The following is a 25,358-nucleotide window of genomic DNA, read 5'->3' as shown; positions in this document are numbered from 1 at the left end:
TTTTCAAACACTTTTTAAGGTTATCAAACTAAGTTACATCTCACGAACAGTAAAAATCCTATTTCAACACTTCGTGTTCTAGGGGTTTTGTAAAATTGCTTACAGTGAACGAAGTTTTCGTTTACTGTAAGCAAAAATAAAGATTGATCGCTAATAAAGGATGATATTTTATTCCAACCCTCGAAAGTTCGATTATGCGATGTAACATGCAAGTCATTGAGATCATCGCTAAAACACTGTTTAAATGTCATTAAAGTGATCGATCGCGTTCAGGACGGCAGGTCGTTTGTCATTGAGGCCACTAAATGGGTCCTCTATAAACGAGGTTATTTACGGAACACTTTGTAAAAAAAAGCACATGAAAGAGTAAATCCAACAGATAAAATGTTTCGAGTTTCGCATTGGAAGATCATTAATTTTATTTTCTTCGGTCGCCATTTTGCGGGAATTTGCCCTATTGCAGCTGTTTTGTATAGCGAATAATAAATAGCTTTTAACTTTATCTTTATCGGCCATACTTGCCGGTTTTGTAACCAGTTTGCAAGTCTTTTCGGAAATTACGTGCATACTTTATAAATATTTATAAGTCGATTTCGATTCCGTTTTTGCCAAATTATGTATAATTATATATATTAATTATCTAGATATATAATTATAAATTATCTAAATCGATACTAAAACTTCACGTTTAAAAAAATATCAGATTCGTTTTCGCTTCCTCATATATTTTTTTTAATTCAAAAATTAATTTAATGGGATATTTATAAAAAGCTTGAAGGTTAAGTAATAATAGCCTGTTAATTTCACTCTACTGGGTAAATACTACTGTTCTTGCTTACAATGAGGATTAGAAGTTTATTCACAAGCTGGTCCAGTACAGGTCGGTGTAGGTATATAGATAGGGACGTGCTTCACAAACACATTGGTTATTCCATGATTTTTACACGCCTGATCACGAGTTTAATTTTTTAGTTATTAATATATATTTTCGACATTCAATGTCGAAAAATCTAATTATTGATCTGAACACTCGGTTATAGTCAACTCCTCAAACACTACAGTATCGCTGTTTTTAGAGCCAATGTTATAACTCCATAAATGATGCGATAAGGAATCATGACAAGGAAAAATGGCATACATTTTTCGCAATATTTCGAGTGTTACACACAATAAAATGACGATATAATTTTATTGAATAAATATAACTGACGAAGGTCTGATGTTTCTATACTTCCGAATATATCTATTAAATACTATTATTTAAAAATATATCTGCTAAGAAATAAATTATCGTGAACTACTTGTACTTACAGAATAATTGAGAGAAACGACTGGCAAAGAATACTCCTAGTTGTGAGTTCTTATTCGATGAAATCCAAATTGTATATTAGGAGAAACGATTTTCAATCGAAACACTATTTTATAACAAATGAAATAAGATATAAAATACCTTAGCATAGAGGTAAGACTCGTGTTCGAAAGCTTAATAGTTTAACGAGTTCGCCTCCGAGTAACGGAACACATAAATTCAGGATAGAATTTTTTCTAATCCAATTTTGTTTCAAGTTATGATTTGAAATGGCGCTGTTGGATTCAATTTTGAGGAAATGAGATAATGTAAGTGGATATAAATTATGTATAATATTAAGAAGGTATGATATATTAAGGTGATCATAAAGACGGGGCGATTTGAATAACGATTCTCAAACAGAAAATTGGTTCAAAACCATTGTGTTAATGCAGAATATATATTATGAAGTAAAAATGCATTTTAATATCTATACAAAAATAAATTTAAAAGTTTGTCTGAGGTGTCAATATGTCTGTTTCTTTGGAAGTTGATATTTTTTTTTTTTTTTTATAGAAAAGGAAGGCGGACGAGCATATGGGCCACCTGATGGTAAGTGGTCACCAACGCTCTTAGACATTGGCATTGTAAGAAATGTCAACCATCGCTTACATATCCAATGCGCCACCAACCTTGAGAACTAAGATTTTATGTCCCTTGTGCCTGTAATTACACTGGCTCACTCACCCTTCAAACCGGAACACAACAATATCAAGTATTGCTGTTTTGCGGTAGAATATCTGATGAGTGGGTGGTACCTACCCAGACGAGCTTGCACAAAGCCCTACCACCAGTATGGCTATTCACGAGTTACTTAAACAAAAAGAACCTTTTTTTATTTTAAACTATAGTTAATAATTTTAAAATATTTAATAACTACTTTTCAAACAGGCATTATGTACGGTAAAATGAAGGATTTTGAAGAACTTTCGTCACAAATTGAATTCCGCTCTGGCGGAGCCGCAGGTTTTGATAGTTGAATATACTTCAAGTATAAATTGCAAGCAAACAGTGTCTTTGTTTGCTACAACGTAGATAAGTTTTAATAAAGTTTTTACTAATATAATGCACTACGGCTCTAACTTCTCTCAAGTTGTTAATTATATATAAACAATATACCTTATAATCGCCGATGTCGGAAACGGAACAAGTAAGCACGGCTTCTCTGCCCAGAGCAACCGTTACGTTTTCAATGGGACCAACAAAATTAGGCTCACTATCACGGAGCGACGCTGTTGGCCCCACTCTGCTTAGCGGTGATGTCGTCTGATACCGCATACTGCTTTTCACTACTGTAACAAATAAAAGATTGAAATTACAAAATTATACAAGTGCATATATATACTTATAAATATGTAATTGCATACTCATAATGCTCGACGTAAAGAAAAATATCTCGAGGATACTCGTATCGATCAATCAGAAATTCTAAAACCCTACTACAGAAATATTGTGGTGCAAATTACAAAACCTTCCCCGTCTTAACTTTACATTATTTTACATTATTTTTACTAATGTGTAAAAATGTAGAATTAGTTTGCTTGAACGCGCTTATTCTTATATATTTTAATCGTTTTTAATTTTGATGTTCATGTTCGTAGTTCGACTACCTAGAGTCCTGTGACGGCCACGATGTTTATTATAATAATTTGTTTTGTTAATAATTTAATGATCGGTTCAATTAAAGGAGCAAAACAAATAAGGGTTATTATACATATAGATAAATTTACAAATAGAATTACGTACTTCCAACCACTGTGTACACGCCTAATGCGCCTGTTCAAATATTTATAATCACAAACAGAATCAAATAACAAATCCGAACCTCTTTCGATCTCTTTTCTATGTACGTATTATATGAAATCCTTAGCTTTATCGTATCTGTGATAAATTGTGTTGTGTTAGGCGTGTAATTTAACTCCCGCAATCTATCAAGTATCTATGATACTGTTTATATGGCAATGTTTACTTTTAATTTAAAATATTCTAATTTTGATATTTAAGAAGCTATTTAAAATAATATTTTATTGCAATTTATATTATATAAGCCGAAATATTTTTTTTCCAAATTTTAAATATAGTAAAAAATGTTACGCCTTATTTTCTGTCTCTAAATATCTTTAAAACAATATTGAAACAAATGTTGTAATTATATAATCTTGTTATTATTGTTATAAGTTAAATTATAATATTGTATGTATATATTTTTTGTTGCAAAAATTTTAATTCAAACGCTTAAGATATAAATAATTAAAATAGAAATATACTCTTCGTTATTATATTTGGAAGAAAAAATTTTCGTTATTATTTTTAACTTCTCTATAAATATTCATTTATTGATGTTGATACACATATTTTTTTTTTATAGAATGGTGGACGAGCATATGGGCCACCTGATGGTAAGTGGTCACCAAACGCCCTTAGACATTGGCATTGTAAGAAATGTCAACCATCGCTTACATTACCAATGCGCCATCAACCTTGAAAACTAAGATGTTATGTCCCTTGTGCCTGTAATTACACTGGCTCACTCACCCTTCAAACCGGAACACAACAATGTTTCACCTGATATTCAATATTTGAAAGTGATAATATTGTGTTAAAACTTTAATATAGAAATACACTATTACACTGAAAAAATGTCGTTATATTTTTAACATCTATTTTAATGCTATTTTCGCCGACCATATATAATATTAATCGTAACGCCAAGTTGTTTATTCACAGGACTTTGTTCACTATTATCTAAAAATCTCGACGCACAAATTTTAAGACCGCTCGTAAAGCTATTCAAAGTAGCGTTATTTTATCTGCATTTTTTCGAGGCCTAAATCCTTCAGTGACGATGTCATAACAAATTTAATGGAAGGGAAAAAGAATTTAAGGCGGTTCTTCTTTTCTTTTATAAATTGTTGACCCTTTTTATCGCCATCGGTTGGAAAGGTTTGGATGTTGGGCGTGTGCGGACGATGTTTGGTTCAGCTTCTAATCTTACCTCTGATTGCGAAACGCTTCTCACGATTTTACGAGGCCATTACGGCTTTCTACGAACCAGTGTGTTAAATTGTGGACGAATAAAACCTAACCTCTTTCATTATTCGACTAAAATTTGGGGTGTATCTTAGGTAATTTCATTGTTATAAGGAAGTAAATCTTTCCATAACACGACTTCAAACTTTAATGTTTTTCATTCAGTTAGCGTTATAATTTTATAGAACATTTATTAAATTTACGCATCATTGAGCAACTCAGGGTAACGTCGAATTTAATAATGTTGAGCCAGGGAACATATATCTGTTAGCAACTTATTCTAAGATAATAATTATGTATCTAAGTAAATTTGATAGATGCTTTGGGAATGTCGGCCAAAAATTAGTCCATACTGGTGATATTCCACCGAAACCTACTCATTTGATATTCCACCGAAAAACAGCAGTACTTTTTAATGTTGTGTTCCGGTTTGAAGGGTGTGTGAGCTAGTGTAATTACAGGCGCAAGGGATATAACATCTTAGTTCCAAAGGTTGGTGGCGCATTGGCGATGTAAGCGATGGTTAATATTTCTTACAATGCCAATGTCTATGGGCGTTGGTGACCACTAACCATCACCAACCTCATGCTCGTCCGAGTACCGATTCTATAAAAAAAAAAAAAAAAAACTTGTGTCTAAATGTTAATATTATTAATAGTAAATTAGCTTGGGTTATATCTCTATCATTATAATCACGTGCCCGTGTATCATTTATGTTACTATTTACATTAATATAATGTACTTACTGAAAGCTTGGGCAAGTATCTAAAAAGTATAACATACAAATAGCGTTTATTAATAATAAGATATAATACACGTGTTAAAATTATATATAAAATATATAAATTAATATTTTATGAGTAGGCGTCCATTTTAATGCAGTATAACTAATAACGTTGAAACCAGAAATCGTTTTTATTTTCAAAATTAAATTTTTCAAAACTAATCTTTCTGATAAATATAAATTTGAAAGGAAATTTTTTGAACATTCATTTGCCCGCAATAAGCAGCAAGATCGACGTGAAAAGTAAAAAAAACACTAATTATTACTAAAAACTAATAAAGTACTCAATATATAATATCGACTAAAATTTAATTGCAAATGTACGTACTAAATTGAAAAATTTATCGCGTATCAATAATTAATTTTCATTTAATTTTCTCTTTATAATTATTAAATTAATTCTGCTACAGCTAGAAGTGTCTAGTAAATTAACTACGTGCTAATTTAATTTCGTTTATTCAACAATGTCTTTCAAACAATATATATTTTAATTTATTTTAGAAAGGTAGAAAACAAATGGGTTTTATGATGGTCTGTGATCAAAATATTGTCTGTAATTACACTGAGTGACTCACCATTCAAACTGCACTACGAAGCCCTATAGTACGTACATATATATCGATATTCACATCACCGATGTTATTAAACTCAATCTTATCATATAGTATAGATATTTGAAAACAACGACTTGGCAAAGTTCCATACATAGGTATCTAGGAACTTTGCCAACATAAATAGCACTGTTTAGTGTTTACCTTAGTAATTAAGTATAATATTAAACTTGGTTTGTTCAGCATTGTTCGAGGGTTTTAAGTTTATCGTACCAGCGTTATATCTTGTCACCTTACGACGTCAAGTGTAAAATGTATTAGCGGGAGAATAGTTATTTTATTTTCTTTATTCTATAAAAAATTGTAAAGTGCAACAGTAAATGTTCCAATACTAGGTAAATACATTCATTCCATTCCATTCAGTTTGTTTTGTTCATCACCAAGCACGAGATAAACGTATATAATAATAGTAACACATAATGTAGGATACGAAAAATTCCCTAACGTTTGCGAATTACATTTACGATTATTTGTTAATGCACTTGAATACTATTATTTAAATAGTGTTGTAAATCGTATATACTTCTATACCAAGAATAATTTTAACTTTAAGCTACGTAGGATTGCGGAACTACGAAGTAAGCTCAGTGCCCACCAGTGAAGAAAGCCCACCTTAAAAAAAGGCAAACATGAGAAAAAATCGTCGTTTATGTTTCTTATATTTTACTAGCTAACCATCTCTGCTCCGCACGTATAGAAAAATGTTTATCATAAAAGTATTTAACACATAATTTATTAAAATATTCTTTATATATAAAAAATCCAGCTACTTATAGGTGGGTCATTAGCTGGACTAGTCCAATCATAGAAACTTTATAAAATATAGTTTTGAGGTAATCTCTTATTGTTTAACTCGGCGAAAATAGTACACTGTCATGTGTAGAACAATGAAGCTTCGGAACTGGAGTAACAAGCTTTATAGGCAACAAAGGGATTGGTCTAATAAAGCAAGAAAAGTATATAAAATTCCACCTTTTGGCATACTGGCATAAGTAATTTTCAAACAGAAAGATGATCTTGAATATTAAGGTTCCTGGAAATAAGGAAAAAGTTATAAAATGATGAGATAAAAAGTCCCATTTTGTATTTATCCCTTAAACGTCAGTAGTCAAAATAATTTCAATACATTTTTGCCGTTTTTTTATAAGCGTCAAAAATTCTTTAAATAACTTGGCATTCAAAGAGCATTAATACGTAGTAAGTCACTAAAACGTAAACAAGTAACCTTTTTTTCGCTAACGGAGAAAACTTTACACGTGTAATATAATAGCTATATATTAAGCGATATTCATGAGAACTGCATAAAAATTTTATAATCCATACAACATTGTGTAATTATAAAAGGGTAATAAAGCACAATTAATCATAACCATTAAGATATATTGGCACTCGGAGTTATGCTTGAAAGTTCGAAATTTGTTTGAATCACTGTCATATTAAAACCGAAACAGCCAATAAAAATAAGCACAAAAGTGAGAAAAATAATGTACCTAAGACCTAGCACTAATGAACGAGCAAATAATTTCCAAAGTTGTTTGAATGGCCCATTATTCTTGATGAGCAGGCAATCTATCACGTGAGCTTTCAGCGGCCTGTAATTAACGTGTGGCGAACCCCTAACGTTATAGAGGTCGATGCTTATAACAAAAATATATGCTTTATACAAAAATGGTAGGCTAAAATCTCTTTCCGCTAAAAACCCATTTGCACGGGATAACAAGACATTTTTATTTTGATTTCGTTGAAGTATTTACTTTTTAAGTCTGTATTTTTACGCCATTACGACAAAAAACTTAGCCAATTAAATATTGTATGTATTGTATATCAATGACATGTATTGTATAGAAATGGACTCGGGTGAACTCATTTGTTAGGATGGTTATTGATTATCTGTATAATGTAACGTAGCGGATTTTCTCGGCTGTAATTATCTCTGATTTTCTCTCATCTTCATCCCAAGATAACATTATTTCATGCGAGGTCATTTCAGTTTCATTACTTAAAATTAACGGTATAATGTAAACTTTTTTTAATGATATAATTAAAATTATATTTATTCTATCTTTGGCCGAATGTATCAATTCCTTGTGCCGGAATATATTTAAAAAAAAAGGAAAGCGCGTCATCGCCCGTCATAAAAGAAGAATAAAACTTTTGACGCGAATTTTGGGTGCTTCAAACATACAATTACGTTGTCAAGGGATATTTGTCATTTTAGTTGGTTTTGTTAGTATTTAAAATGATAGTTTAAGTCAAATATTTATTTATGTATTATTTTTAAAAAAGTTTGTAAGAATATATATATTCGCGTCGAATTGAAAACTACCTCTTTTAATTTTCGTCAGTTGACTTAATTTTTGGTAGTCCTAAAATATCTAAATTAGAAGCAACTTAATAAATTTACACCAAATCCTTATTAGGTTATTATTGAAATAGGTTTGATCAACAGTCTGACATTCAAAACCAAGTTAATCTCGTGTATCAATTGAACGCCTCGTATTATATCCCAAATTAGGATTATTATTACACTACGCATATTTAGCTGTTAATATGGAGGAAATAATTTAAACAATATAGCTAATCGCTGTGAATTATTCACAAATTCATGAATTAATAACGACCTCTCGTACAATAGGTCACGACTATTGAGGAATATTGAAGGAAAAACAATAAGTCTTATAATATTGTACGTTATATGAGATAGGTTTCCGGTATTCATTTACCAAGAACATTTTGTTTTGCAAACCCATCTGGGTAGGTACCACCTACTCACCAGATATTCTACCGCCGAACCGTAATACCTAGTATAGTTGCGTTCTGGTTTGAAGGGTGAGTGATCACGGGCACAAAGGATATAACATCTTATTGTAGTTCGGAAAGTTAGTGGCGCATTGATAAGGTATAGTTAATATTTCATACGACGCTAATGTTACTATCAGGTAGCTCATCTGCCCATCTATCTACCTATATTATAAAAATACAGTTGTTCTTACCATCGTTTTTAAATACTTTTACTGGTGGTAGGGCTTTGTGCAAGCTCGTCTGGGTAGGTACCACCCACTCATCAGATATTCTACCGCAAAACAGCAATACTTGATATTGTTGTGTTCCGGTTTGAAGGGTGAGTGAGCCAGTGTAATTACAGGCACAAGGGACATAAAATCTTAGTTCCCAAGGTTGGTGGCGCATTGGATATGTAAGCGATGGTTGACATTTCTTACAATGCTAATGTCTAAGAGCGTTGGTGACCACTTACCATCAGGTGGCCCATATGCTCGTCCGCCTTCCTATTCTATAAAAAAAAAAATTGTCTTTTATTTGTATTACTTTATGTTACACACATCCTTCATACGTCTGTATATGTAAAGGTCAAGAGAAGGATAGAAAAATGGAAACGACGATAGCAAGTGGCAAAATAACTTAGTTGAAATATAGAAGACATGGATTAGACAGAGACAAATAGAAAAAAAAAACTACGCCAACCCAAAATAGATGAGATAGCGGCAAGTGAATGATGATGAACATAATTATTTTAGTACACTATAGATTAATACAATCTTTTCAAGAGTAATTATCCTACCTAATTTAATATTAAGTATATATAATATTAAATTATAATATATATTTTAAGTTAGATAAAATTTAAAGTGTATAATTATCTATAAGGACTTTTCCACGAGCAGTAGATACGAATAGAAACATTAAACTAAATAGCTAGACAAGTATAGTGCATAAATGTATAAACAATTATTCTGAGCAAAAGACTCTATTTTTCAGATGAAAGTATAAGGCTAATTTCAGCTAGCTTATTCACTACCTCTTGTACATGTGTGCCAGAATTTTATCCAAAAAACATGTAGGTTCGCAAAAAAACGAGACGCATAATAAACACAAATGAAGTATGTCAAAACTCGGTAGTATGTACTGGAACATTACGGCTAATAAATATGTATATATAAATATATTATACCTATTTAATTATGTTCATATTATATTAATACATGAATATCTAACTGTCGTACATTTTGTAAGAACTTTATTACTTACAATTATAAAAATAAAGAAAAGTGTCATTAAAAAGCATTAAAATGTTGCAATTACCTACGTAAAAATAAGTATTAACGAAAAATTTTAAAGATTTATTCTTTACACGAATATGTTCGATATATTTATCTGAACAAGTTGTAAGTGATTTTTCTTAAGCCTACGTTTAGTAGAACGCTTTTGCAATAGCGGTTTGGACAAAATGAGTAATTTAATCCAAAACTTTTGCATTATATTCAGTCACATGAGGCAAAAAAAATTAGCTTTTTTTTTATAGAATAGGAAGGTGGACGAGCGTATGGGCCACCTGATGGTAAGTGGTCACCAAACGCCCTTAGACATTGGCATTGTAAGAAATGTCAACCATCGCTTATAGCCAATGCGCCACCAACCTTGGGAACTAAGATTTTATGTCCCTTGTGCCTGTAATTACACTGGCTCACTCACCCTTCAAACCGGAACACAACAATATCAAGTATTGCTGTTTTGCGGTAGAATATCTGATGAGTGGGTGGTACCTACCCAGACGAGCTTGCACAAAGCCCTACCACCAGCTACCTTAATGTGGTGCAGGTAAAACTATTACTTTGTTAAAAAATGACGAATAAAAAATGCTTAGATAATTAATTTTTTTTAAAGTTACTTAGACAGAGTGAATCACTTCAACTGTGCCTGTAGTTATAATTTTGGTTACTCATAGATGATAATAAGAACAAAATAAATATTAACTTACTATGTTTATCAACATTATTTCTATTACATATTATTTTTAACTTATACGAGTGTTATAATGTGTAAAAATAATTTAATTATCCAACAAAAAATATTTTTAATCTTAATACAATTTTAGGATGAAATAATTTATTTTTAAAGTAATTCAATGCATACTGTCAATTAAACTTGGAAGTTTCACTTGAATAGATCTTTTTAGATTAACCCAAATTGAAATAAAATGTACTTATTTTACGTGTCTTCCTTAATGTTTTTTGTGTACATTAACAGTTTATATATATATATATATATATATATATATATACATATATATATATATATATATATATATATATATATATATATATATACTTTTTTTTTATAGAATAGGAAGGCGGACGAGCATATGGGCTACCTGATGGTAAGTGGTCACCAAACGCCCTTAGACATTGGCATTGTAAGAAATGTCAACCATCGCTTACATAGCCAATGCGCCACCAACCTTGGAAACTAAGATTTTATGTCCCTTGTGCCTGTACACACTGTGTACACTGGCTCACTCACCCTTCAAACCGGAACACAACAATATCAAGTATTGCTGTTTTGCGGTAGAATATCTGATAAGTGGGTGGTACCTACCCAGGCGAGCTTGCACAAAGCCCTACCACCAGTAAATACTTTTAAGCATTTCACAACTTTATAACAAACAAGCTACGGGTAAGTACGGGTAAAATAAGAATTTTATCCCGTGCATTTTTAAGGTACTTATAAACTTCGCCAACCGATCTAACCTACCTATCAGCATTATAGTAAAGAGCTAAGAGCATATATTAATATTTATGCATAAAGCGCACGCCCTGCGTATTTTTTCGTGCGTTTGTTTATTATTTTATTCTTAGATTCTGTCTACGGCATCTATGTGCAAGTGGTGACTCATCACACATTCTTTCCACATTATGAGACAGACCTCTTGAAAAAGTACGTATGTATGTATATGTAATGAACATGGTACATACAAATGGAATATAAGAAATCTTTGCGCCAGCTACTTCGCCGCACCGCTGACCACCACCATAATATTTTTTTTGAGCGCGAATTTTAATTTTAAAGTTCAAAGTTTTAAATAATAAAAAAAATATTGAAATTAAAAAAAACGTAGTATTAAACTATTTATAGTTTACAAATAATAAAAAGTGTATGTAAATAATAGACTAAGCGTTGAACTGTTCGCTCACATATGTTATATGTTCCCGATATCTGTGTTTCGTTCATACCGTGGCTATTTCTTACTTTTTGGGTTATTATAACTTCTAAAATTACAGGTATATAATCAACCATTATTATAAAGCTATTTAATTGTATAAGGATAATGTCATAATTTTTTTATTTTACCAGTTTTTTTTTTGAAGAAAAAGAAGGTATTGTGAGTTAACTATAATAATTAGACATATAGCTTCCTTAGGTTATACCTTGGGTTACATCATAGCAAATTTCTTTAGGATTTCTAAATGTTTTGAAAACAAAATATAGCCTACGTTACTCGCTAATAATATAAGCAATATTATATCTGTAAGTGAAATAAATTGTAAAATCATTTTAGTAGTTCTTGAGTTTATCCATTATAAGAAATCAAATTTTACCTTTATAATATTATTATTGATTAAAATATATTTTAATTAAAACACAAACCATCGAATGTAAAGTTATTTGTATGGTTTTCTTTGTCAGTGTTTTGGTAATAAATATAGTGTATAGTAAAGTTTACGGCGTAACACTTTGTAACTAAAAGTAAACGTAAAAAAATTAAAATACTACATTTATTACTTTGGCAACAAACTATCTTAGTGATCGTGTTTAGCACCTTATTCACTAACTATGTTTTTATCTCTCATTTTATTATTAATATGAACTTTGATAGTATTTTAATTGTTCTTGATCATTTGCAAAAGCTTTTATCGGCTACATTTGTTTTGTAACATTCCATTTCGTTACGATTTATATATATATATTTGGAATCCGTTTCGAAAAATACAAAGTTTTCTGTTAACATTTCGTTCGATTGTAAACGATAGTACTGAAACTAAAATAGAAAACATGCTAAAAATACACTACAGGACAAAACTGTTCCAAATCTGTAAATATATTTAGTAGAAGTGTCCGAAATATTTCCGTTATGTCCCAAACAATGACAAATATTTTTTGAACGTTTCATTTGCAGTTTTCATGTTTCAGAACAAAAGCCATTACTTGTTTACTGGAATGAATACTCACAACCTAGGTACTGTTATTCGAAGTTCGATTGTTCAGTTTTAAATGGGTTACCAAACATTCACATTTCAACGGCATTTTTCCTCACGTTGGAAAGTTGCGTACTAACTAGTTAGTGGAACGCTAACGATGCAAGGTAACTTTTTCTAATTTATGACGTGATTATTTTTCTCTTACCTTCAGATTTAATAAAAAATTTGGCCACTAGTTTTTTCTGCTTGCATTTGAACATTACATTTTATGAAACTGTAACTAAGTTTCGTTACCCATTATGTGTTAAGAGAATTTCCTATCAGTTATGTCAAATATCATTTGATATGAAAACATTTTCAGAACCGTAAATTGTAACACAATTAAACAGTAAATAGTAAATAGTAAACCAACCAGGTTGTTAAGTAACATATCTATCTCATTAAGCAATAATGAGTTTTAACGTGTTTATACTTTATTTAGCGCACATCGGAAAAGGAAATGTATCGGATGAGATTCACATGTCTCTATTTAACCGTAGTAACGTTACATAGCAGAATTAATTCCCAAACTTTCTCTTCAACAGGAGAGAGGGTAAGATGGGTAAAAAGTCGAGTCAGTGCTGAAATAATAAACCGCAGATACGTGTACGTTTTTCTTCTAAATGAACCACGAAATAATTTAGTAGGCTTTTAAGACACATGCTATTGTGTTCACCGACGTCGAGCGGTAAGATAGGGGACCGGACGTACGAGGTCAGTATAGCGGGCTGTTAGCCAGAATGAACCGGTGTTAGTGGGCGACAATGAGAGCTATATTTCAGGCAGCGAACGCTGAGCTGTCCAAAACGAAACGGGCCGCGGATAATAGCCTCATCAACATAATAGTAACGGGATTCAATGAAATATAATCGGCGTATCTTTTATGCGTTTTATGTCGTGTTTCAATCGATAAAACAGATCGCTCTCGACAGATGGGGTGGTTGGTTTTATTGCCACGTATTATGGCGCTTGATAATTTCGTTAACTAAACGACCAGATATTGCGGTGTGATAGTGTTTTATTCACATTTGATATTATTTGGATATTGTAAGCATAGTGTCGATATTATGGTAATAACTGTGCTTAAATTATAATATAAATCTGTGGATATGTAATAACTTGATATTTTTTATTTAATCGAAACATATTGTTCGTTTATCTACGTTAAACACGAATCCACATTTTATCCGTCAACAAGTTATATATATATATGACTTTAATCCTTTAATTACTTGTTAAGTAACGGACATTACACACAATTTTACTTTTATTTTATATATATATGATGAACATTTGCAGGTAAGTTATATACATATGTATATATACAAAGCCGAAGCAAATAAACGTTGTAAATATTCGTCTCTTATTTCAAATTACGTCTTTGTTCCGTTTGCAGTTGAAAAACTAGGACCTTGGAGTAATAAAGCAAAAACTTTTATACGGAGCTCGTCTTATTGCCTGTATTGGTGACAGGAGGGCTGGTTCATTTTTCTCCCAAAGGATTTGAAAATACGATTCAAAGAAAAAATTATGCTAGAACTCTTGCCACGCGGTCGTGATTTGTACAATGGCTATTTTTAATTATTATTTGTATACATTAAAGGCTTTCATGTACATAATTCTTATGTAAACAAATGACAAGCGTAAAAATCAATAGAAAAACAAATAAACTATATGTTACATACCAAGGTCATCGATCGTCTTCAACCTTAACCTAGGATATTGTGGCTTCCTAATCATTCCCAGTGATTGATGAGCTTGATATAAATATTTCAGTAAACTCTTACAAGTATTGACGAGTCATGAAGACGAAATGTTCAGAAAGTTAATTTACCGAGAAAATCTTAGAAACTATTAATTTATTAGCAAGTCATGTAGATAATTTTTAATGTAGTATATTTTTAGTATAAGTTTGTATTCATTTATAGTAATATAAATTTATAGTTTCAGTGTCAGGCAGGTATTCTATGTCCTATTCTGTACCACTCACATCGTGTATGCAAAATTTCATGACGATCTGTTATAATATTAGTTAGGATTTCGAATATATTTACACCATATGTTGAGTTGATCCAACAAGCTGCGAAAATATTTCTTCAGTCATACTAATAACGTATGATTAAAGTCATGTTTTGAGTTTACATGATCTTTCCACTATATTATAAGATATATCATTATACAAAGACCTGCAAAATAACAGTATGCGGATTATATAAAAGTCTTTGTTATCGAATAATTTCTGAAATTCAATTCTCATTATTTGTATTTTCTCTAGTTTTCTATTGTTTTTTTGGGTTCATTACTTAAGCGGTAATTATTTTAAGCGGTACTGTCTAAGGATCAGTTAGACAGTGCGTTCAGAAGGATAATAAAGGATTAAAAATGAGTAATACCAAAATACGAATACTTATATATTATATATCAAATTTTTTACTCTACATATTATCTACAAATTACCAGCATGTAAACTTCCGGGGAAACCTTGTAACTATATATATTTTTATAACTTAATTTAATTGTTCGAACTTTATTTTCCTTCCTGACTAAGTTCTCACTTTAAATAAAGTCTGAAATTAATAAAAGTACAGTACAGTAACAGCCTGTTAATGTCCCATTGCTGGGCTAAGGTCTCCTTTCCTTTTGAGAAGGTTTGGAGCTTATGCCACCACGCTAGACCAATGCAGGTTGGTAGAATAAACATGTGGCATAATTTCAATGAAATTATGTCACAAAATACAGATTTCCTCACGATGTTTTCCTTCACCGTCAAGCACGAGATGAATTATAATCATAAATTAAGCACATGAAAATTCAGTGGTGCTTACCTGGGTTTGAACCCACGATCGTCGGTTAAGATTCACGCGTCCTAACTACTAGGCCATCTCGGAATTAATTATTTAAATATATTCAATATCTATTCAATTTAATTTGAAAGTCAGTGCCAGTCAATGTAAGATAATAAAGACAACATTATGTAACCATCCTATTGAAGTTTTTTGTCAAATCTAATTTGTTTATCTTCTTCTTCTTCTGCCTAGCATTTTCCCGGCCTAGCAACGTCAGGGTCCGCTTTCCCGCATCTACGCCTCCACTTTGCCCGATCTAAAGCGTCCTCCTTAGTGAGATCGTGCTCTCTCATATCGTCCCTCACAACATCGAGCCAGCTCAGCCCTTCGGCCTGCCGCGGGATCTAGGGCCTTCGACAACAAAGTCCAGGCATCGGTTCCCGACATAGTCTGGTGGTCTGCGGATAATGCGGCCAAACCAACGCAGACGGCTTTCCTGCAACTTATCCACTACATCGCAAACGCCAAGGCTACCACGGATGTGCTCGTTACAAATGCGATCTAGTCGCGTAACGACACACATCCACCGCAACATCTTTATTTCCGCGACGTGAAGTTACTGAACGTGCCTCGCCACGTCTCGCCGCCATACAATAAGACTGGTCGGACGATGCACTTGTACACAAGGCTCTTTAATTTCACCGGTATCCTCTGATCACAGATTACCCCGGTGACTTCCCACCATTTGGCCCAGGCTGCGTTTATTCGAGCTCTGACGTCGTGGTCGATTGTACCAGACTCGTGCAGTACGGACCCGAGGTATTTAAACTTTTCCGTCTTGATAACGGATTCTCCACCTATCTTTATGGGTTCGGGGTCCGTACTACCACAGGCCATATACTCGGTCTTCGCAACATTTAGCATAAGACCACCCCTCTGTAGCACACCGTTCCACTGGTTCACCTTTTGCTCCAATACCTGCTTGTCCTCATCTACCAGTGCAATATCATCAGCATACATCATGAGCCAGGGAGATGGCTCATGGGCTTTCGCTGTGACAACGTCAAGCACTACACTGAACAGAAAAGGACTCAGGACCGAGCCTTGGTGGACACCAACTGTGATCGGGAAAGGGTGTGTGTCGCCAACAGCGGTCCTTACTACTGATTCCGAATTATGGTACATGTCTCGGATAATGTCAATATAGATTTGTGGCACGTTCTTCATCTTCAAAGCCCACCAGATAATTTGGCGTGGGACGCAGTCAAATGCCTTCTGCAGGTCTAGAAATGCCATGTACAGCGGCTTCTTCTTTTCCCTGTGGGCCTCGGCCAGTATTCTTAGGGCGAAGATGGGGCTATGGTTCCACAGCCTGGGTGAAACCCATATTGACATTACGAGACAGTACATTTCAGTTTCATGGTGTGGCACATAACCTTAATACCGCGGTAGCTTTCGCAGTCCTGTACACTACCTTTGCCTTTATATACTGGAGTAATGATACTCAATCTCCAAGAGTTGGGCATCTTCCGGCTAGTAAGTATTCGGTTAAAAAGGTCAATAAGTAGGTTCACAACATGAGAACCCATCGCTTTCCACGCTTCAATCGGCAAGTCGTCAGGGCCTACGGATTTTCGGTTCTTCATTGTACGAAGACATTTGAGTACCTCGTCAGGTGTTAACGGTGCAACAAGTCCGAGATTAGGAGGCAGTTCTGGAGGAGAGACATTATCGTGTTGTATGTTAAGCAACACGTTAAACTCTCCTTCACCTTAACTGCGTCGCAAACCAAAGTGCCATTTGAGTCCTTAACACAAAGACATTTTGTAATGTCTTGTGTCGCTTTCTCCCGAGATTTTGCCAAACGGAAGATTGTCTTTTGGTCTTTGGACAACGTCTGGTAGCGGGCTTTGACAACTGCTCGTTTCTATCTCTAAATCTAATTTGTTTATGAGTATACAAAAACAAAAGTCAAAATTGCATACGATGATTTTATATGTATTTCAATATATAAAATAAGAGTTTAATATATTTTGATCTTGTTAGCTTAAAATAAATCCAATCCAAAAAGATTTTTTATCGTTCAACCATATACAGCCTTTTCAATACCCGTAAGAGTTGAATTACGACGAATCCTTTCTGAACAGACGGCAACGACACTTGAATAACCCGCGTCTTCAATGTCAAGATTTAACCCGACATTATAAAATATTCGATAGTAATAAATATACTTGTAAAAGTTACTCAACAGTGCAAATGTTTTTTTCATTGTAAATTTATATAATTGTAAGGAGCTTGTGAAGAAGAACCTGTTAAAATATTTTTTATTTTTGAATTCATATTCGAAATACGTTTTATATAAAACAGACTGCTTAAAATCTGCTTATTACTATTTACAACCAATTAAAATCAAAATATCAAATCAATTTCTGTAATTTGATATGCGAAAAATATTACTTACCGAGTTTCAAGCCAGTTCTTTTAAGAGTACTTTCTTAAGCACTGATACCTATAAATTTAACTTAGTATCTGCTGCTTTGCTAAAGCATCTTCTTGTTTGAAAGACAAGGTTGAGCGCTAATTGCACGACGCTCCGATGCGGGTTGGTACACATTTAACAGTCATTGTTCATCTGTGACATGCATGGGAAGCACGATGTTTCCCTTCACCAAGTAAGAATTGAGTGCATGAAAATGTAGTAATGCTAGCTCGGACTTAAGCCCTAACACAGCTTAAGGTTCAAGCCTTCAAACCACTCAACCATAATGTCTAAAATTTTCTTTATCTTCCTCAGCTAAAAATCTAACTTAAAAAAAAAGCAGATTACGACCAGTCTATTTTATATAAAACGTTTGAATAAACGTTTTATTTCTATTTTCGATTATTTTATTATTCGAATACAAAAATCAAAAAATATTTTACAAAGTCTATGCAAGTGCCTTCCAATATATGTATTGCAATTTTTACGTGTTTTACAAGGCACAGGAATGTATTATTACCTCCTAACTCTGGGCCTCTAATGGAACTTCTTGACAGAAACACTCAATTGCTTTTATTCTCTCTATACTCAGATTATTGACTGCTTTGTTGGTCTAGAGGCTTGATGTCAGGTCAAAGATCAATTCCCAGGTCGGGCCAATAAAAAGTTATTGGGTTTTTCTGTCAGAAAATTCTCAGTAGCAGCCCGGAATCTGAAAGTTGGAAGTATGTACATTCTAGTACCTCGGAAGGCACGTAAAGCAGTTGGTCCTGCACCTGAAGACTTTCTAGCCGTGTCGGATTGTCGTCCCATCGGATTATGAGAGTTAGGGAATAGAGAGTGCACCTGTGTTTGCGCACACATTTGTGCACTATAATATGTCGTGCGCAGTTAGCTAATCTCTCTTAAGATTGGCCGTCATGGCCGAAATCGGTCTGGAGGACATTATTATTATTATAACTCAGATGATTAAAAATATTATAAATATTACATGTGATATATGCAGGTGACTTAGTAATATAAGGCTTTGTGCAAGCCCGTTTTGGTAGGTGCGACTCATTCATCACTTATTCTACCGCTAAACTGCATTATTTAGCATTGTCATGTTATGGTCTTAAAGGTGAGTGAGCCAATGTAATTATAGGCACAAGGAAAATAACTTTTTAATTCGCAAGGTTGGTGGAGCATTGACTATGTATATGGGCGGTGTATTGACTATGTATATGTGCGGTGGTGACCACTTACCAACAGGTGGCCCATTTGCCATTCGTGGAAACTATTGAACGTGGAAATAATATAACATTTAATTTAATTTGTTCGTATATTGTAAATAAACATTTATTATGGACAGCCAATACATCATTAACAGTAACATATTCATTATTGTAAATATTATAATATGCTAAACAAACAATTCGAAATGACTAACTCAATATAAATTGAAGTTTTCTCTTTTCAAATGATATAATTTATTTTTCTTTGTATTTCACAGAAGAGATTTTATCGCATTCGTGTTTATTGTCGTTTTAAATTTGTTCGCTGCTTAGATAAAGGAATAGAGAGATTAAAAATAGTGTTATGACATTTATAATGAAAGCTCAAACGACGTCTAACAATAGCGATCCCCTGGGGTGACTAGAGTAATGACATAATCAAATTGTCCTGCGCATCTGTCCCATCCAGGGGTTCTGTCTATGGCCGTTACCTCAGAACAGTGAAAAGATACAAGTATCATCAATCATTTGTTGATGGTAGCGCAATATATCATATTATAACAATGAGGAAAGTCTCTTGTTACAAATTTATGACACACTCCAAAATATTACATATTAATCCTAACGTGTAATATTTAAATTATTATTTTTATCGAATGTGTTTATGTCCAAGGTTAAAATAATAATTGAAACAATTATCAATATTATATATTCAGACCGTTTACTATTATTTATAGATCATCATCTGCATTATAATACTGTAAGAACTCCATTACTCACCCCTGATATACTATTTTGATGCGTGTATTCTTGAAATGTTATAATAATTTTAAGCAAAATCGCATATAACTGTTTGAATTATCATGATTTCTGCGGTGAGTTTTGAGTTTCTTATTACAAAATAGGCTTCAGCTTACGTATTTTGTCGCATTTTGTAATACCTTACCTTCGTGATTGAGAAACATTAATTATTATCAATAAGCGCCATCAATTGGTAAATACGCACAGCTTAACGCTATATTTAAATTAAGTCAATTGTGTGAATGTAATAGATGTAAATTAATTATGTATTTAGATATAAGCTATAATATATTTCTATTACTTTTTTTGAGAAACATAAGAAGATTTAAATTGTCTTCACAAATGAAGTATATTTTGACATATATCAATGTCACTTCCATATGATATTTGTTCTAAGGACAATACGCACGAATACCCTCGATAATAGCTTGGATACATGCAGGCGCAAGGTGATTTATTACACCTTAAACGGATTGTTGGTGCAGATTCGCTATATCGATGTACGATAGTTTTACGCTGCTTTAGAGGGGACGCGTCGTGATAATTGAAACTGACTTTCGAATTTATTGTATTGTATCCAGCATTTAATTTATGACCTTATTATTAAAACAGATAATTAAACATCTTAGCTTCAAAAATAATAATTATTAAGGTTTATTAGGCGTAACTACTTTAAAAAACATGTTTATTAAGGTTTTTTTTTGGATATAAAAAATATAATCATGTGTGCAATAAGTTTTTGCGTTTACATTTGAAACTTCAATTACTATGTGACTTTTAGTATGATCCAAAAATAGTATATAAATGTATTATAATAATTCTATTAAATAGTTATAGCATGATATTGTTTTTGTTACTACTTTTTTAGCAAGAAAGCCTTCAGAGTGCAAATGTAGCTATAAGAATATAATTTAAGATTATGTAACATCGACACAAAGTAAAGAAATCCAACAAGTTTATCACGAATATATTAATAACCAAAACTCATTTTCAGTCAATGAATAGAAATATTTTAACATTTTCTCTCCTTTTTAGGCCAGTTTTTCGTAACGAGTTTCCTTAAATTTGGTTGCTACGATTTTTTTTCTACCGGAAAGTTGAGGAAGGAAAACTGGGACGCGCAAACATTGCGACAGGGGGTGAATTGAAGTAGGGAATAAATCAGAGAAAAATAACGAAATTTTAAACGAACGGTACCGGGGGAAACGGATAGCCATTTATAATTTAAGGAATGAAGCAAGGGTGAGCCTCTTAAAAAGCAATTTCCTTGCTGCCAACTTAATCTCTAGAGGGAGCACCACAAGGGTGTGTAAAAAAATGAAACGGCCTCTCTGGACAACAATGCGATTTACAAACACAATAGTCGATGATGATGGCATGACAAGAGCGAGCATATACTGCACTAGTGATGGACGTTTTATCGTAATATATCGAAAACACAACAACTACCTATGACTATCGTTACTTTCTTAGTTATAACTATAATGTGAATATAGCGAATATTTATTTTATCTGCGGAAAGTTGTATGTTACATCTAAACTTTAGTTAAGGGTTTTTTTGGTTGGATTTGTTTATATTATGAGCTATAACAAAATGTTTGTAGAATAATACACATAAACTTTACTGTTATCGGCATATTTATGTACAGCACTTAAATTGACATGACCCTTGCTGTCAAATCCAAGGGGAAATACAAGGGTAGTATGTGAGACGTAAAATGTGCAAACAATTAGAATGAGCTCTTTTTGCGGAGTACCTACAATGGCACTTTATGGTAACGACAGCTACCATTTTATATATAGATTTAAAATGGGAAACCCCATTAGTCGTGTGCACTAGACATCTGTTCGTTTCGCACTACTGATAAAAAACACTTCAAAAGCTTTAAGTAGTAACATGAGAGACTGCATATGCTTGTCATCATGATAGGTGTTTTGTATAATTTGTTATTATTTACAAAATAATATACAGACTATATAAATTATTTATTTTTATTACTCGATTATTTCGTGGATATTAGAAGGCTAACACACTCTCGCTTTGAAAAGCATCTAAAGCGTTTTGTCCTGCACCGTTGAACTATATCGAGTCGTGTCGGATTGCCGATCCATCGGATTAAAAGAGTGAGAAGATAGTGAGTGCACCAATATTTACGCATGCACTTGATCACTAAATATCTTTTCTTTGGCTATTCTCCATCAAAATGATTGCCATTACTAAAAATATATATATCAATTGAATTATTTTCTTTGAGTTACTAATACAGAGCAATAAGGCCACCTGGCAGTAAGTTCTACCAACCATAGACTATAAAATATGTAAGCTATTCCCACACGCTCTGACGGTGTGTCATTATCTATAACATTAACACTGGATTACTCATTTAATCGATAGAATAATTGACGAGTTGGTTGAGTGGAAGCGATACCTACATAGACGATCTTTCACAAAGACCTATTACCAGCTAATAATTATAATGATACACTTCGATAGCATCGTTAAAAACTGCCAATTAAATTTTAATGTTCCAAATAAGTTAACAAAAGAACGCTATAAGCTATAATAATTTTGAATTTCTAGAAATAGTACTAGATTTATGTGACATAGCGTATTTGTATCTATTGTATTGAAAAACGATCTTGAAATCCATTTTTCTTGTAAATATATAAGCAGTAGCAATCGGTACACAGCGTGGATACTCTCTGCGTGAACCCATTCGATCTCATGCATTTAAATTCAGAATTAGTGAAGAGCTTTGCCAACGTTACTTTTTTCCAAGGTAAGCAAACGTTTCTTAAAATTCATTCCGATAGCAGTTTTATTGAAAACGTGATTGGTTTAATGGACTTTGTTAGCATCTTTTATAGCTGTTTGATATCAGAATCTTAGAAATAATACTCTGATCTTATCAATGTTAGTAAAATTACTATTTGATTACTTTTGTACAATTTATTCAAATCCATTAAAAAGAAGTATCGAATGTTCGAATTGTTAGTTTAAAGTTCGGTTGTATAGACTGCGATCGGGTAATAATTTAGCATGTTTTATGGCTCATGTCCTAGCCTCTATTATGTGCAATGTTAAATTGGAATTCGTTGGTCCGTTACGTATTCATTGAATTTAGAATTCAACATGACCCCTTTTATTTGAACTTAATATAGCAACTCTCGTACTAGGAAACCAATACAAATATTAACGTATTTGCAGAATCGTATTGACCCTTTGGTCCGTTTCAACTATAGTCTTAAGAATATCCTAGGATCGTAATAAAGATATATATATATAATAAACACTGTTATAAATCTCCTTAATGAGGTTTACATTACGTACATATAATAAAACAATTAACTCCTAAATCACTAAGCTCGAGATGAATAAATTATAAACACGAATTAGCACTTGAAAATCCAGTGGTGTTTGTCCGTTTTTAAGTCCCCGTGTTCTGTTACCATCCACGTATTATGTCAACTGTTCTATCTCTAAAATATTATGTAACAATATATTGTGAATAAATAATAAAACATCAAGCAACAAAGCTCTTAACAAATTATTTTTTCACTTTTCCTCTTAGAGCTCTTTTCTTCTTTATGATATGTTACCTACAAAAGAACTCTTATTTTTGACATTGACAAAATTTTATCTCCTTAGATAAGGGACATAAGCAATAGCCCATTCTGTATCACCCATATTTCCTTCATTGTAATTGCAATTTTTCCGCTTGACAGGGGTCGCCGCTAGCAATCAGCATACCTTTCCGCGAACAGAGAACGTAATTAATCTATTCGGGAACAAGTCTTTTCCTGGCGTTGGAAAAATGTATCTACGACATAAAAGGAGGGGGATGTTCGTTACGTTTTGTCGCCCTCTAGGGAACAACTCGGTGGGGCTTCTACAACATGAATGTTTTACGTTGCCGTCAGAGTTCTGATTTGTAACCACTATTCGACAGACTTTATGGCTGTTACGGCTTTACAATTCACAATAAAGGTGCGTTCCACAATAAAATATGAAATAATTGTTCATTAATAATACTTAAAAAAATGTAGCGCATTGACTTGACTAGCTGTAAGTTTTGATAATGTCTAGAACATACAAGTAAATAAGAGCTAGTTGAGCGTAAGCGTTTTGTAAATTTTACAAATACTATGTTTTATTTTCCTTTAATTTAAATGAGTAATAAGAGAACCTTATTAAAATAATATATTCAAAGGTATATGATAAATAAAAAGAAATGTTAGTAAAACATATATGTACAAACTGTGTCGATACATCACTAAATGGATAGGAAATTTGAAGCTGGACGCTGTATATATTAAGCAATATTATACAGGGATTTAGCTGTTACGGGATATTAGGATAGTAAGCGGACGAATTAGCTTGCGCGCTTTAGCCGCCACGAGCTCGTTATTGCTTTTTAATATCCAATTAGTATATGATATTTGTTTGTATTATTTTGTATAGAGTTTATTCTAAGAGTATTTAATTTAAATATTTAATGTTTCAATCAACAATTGCTAAATTTTCTTTTATTTCGGACTCTTGACTACAGCCACGATCGATGTAAAGTGTTGGCGCTTTCTTACTCGGATAATGCTTATTAATTTAAATAGATTACCTTTTGTGCTTTCAACGACACCGTCGATTCTCCAGAGAAGTAGTGCGCCGTAGACTGTCAGGAGCATTTTGTAATCGTGATACAAATAATATTCACGGATCCACCTCATCTCTTCGCAATCTCTTGGCAGTAATGCCCTTGACACTCGGAGGCACCATTAGATTGTCCCTATTTAGAGCAAAGTCCTTGATTCTACTCTTTTTGTATTTGGTTTCTAGGAAGAGTAAAGTTGCAGATACATTTTTCAAATTATATTCATTCTTATTTTTTATTCTTCAAATTAAGTTTTAAGAAGATAAAATATATGTGGATTTATGATTGTTAATTAATTGTTCAAAAAAATATTTAGTTGAGTTTTTATAAAGTATAGATGAAAATAAAAGATTGAAGAGATAAATGACCGTTTTTAATTACATCAGTAAAAATCACGTCGCGAATCACCACCGAAATCTGAAACAAAGAAATTTTATTTTAGAACACAAATTAGTTTAGAAGGAAAACTAATTGTTCAATATAAATTGTGTAAAGAATATTTTTTTAAACTGCGTGGAAGGCAACGCATAAAAATTCCGTCACAACGCCGTCAATGTCTCAGTACGGGATAAAAGGATTTTGTGTAAAAATTTTAAAGGGCCATTGTAGCTGTGAAAACATT

At 32.7% G+C, this 25,358-nt stretch overlaps 1 protein-coding gene across 1 annotated transcript in view; it reads right to left on the bottom strand.

Annotated features, from left to right (window-relative positions):
- The window catches only part of LOC126773503 (lachesin-like), a 52,700-nt gene extending 27,917 nt beyond the window's left edge, over positions 1 to 24,783 (bottom strand). The window contains exons 1-2 of the mRNA XM_050494454.1: positions 24,704 to 24,783; positions 2,468 to 2,640 (exon numbers count right to left, since the gene is read on the bottom strand). Coding sequence (XP_050350411.1) covers positions 2,468 to 2,640; positions 24,704 to 24,770 — 240 coding nt within the window. The 5' untranslated portion in view covers positions 24,771 to 24,783. The remainder of the gene's footprint in view (positions 1 to 2,467; positions 2,641 to 24,703) is intronic.
- Between the last annotated feature and the right edge of the window lie 575 nt (positions 24,784 to 25,358).

Source organism: Nymphalis io, chromosome 14 (assembly GCF_905147045.1).
Source record: "Nymphalis io chromosome 14, ilAglIoxx1.1, whole genome shotgun sequence".
In the NCBI taxonomy this organism is placed as follows: Eukaryota; Metazoa; Arthropoda; class Insecta; order Lepidoptera; family Nymphalidae; genus Nymphalis; species Nymphalis io.
The sequence above is the reverse complement of the archived record's forward strand: the minus strand, read 5'-3'. Positions and strand labels throughout refer to the sequence as shown.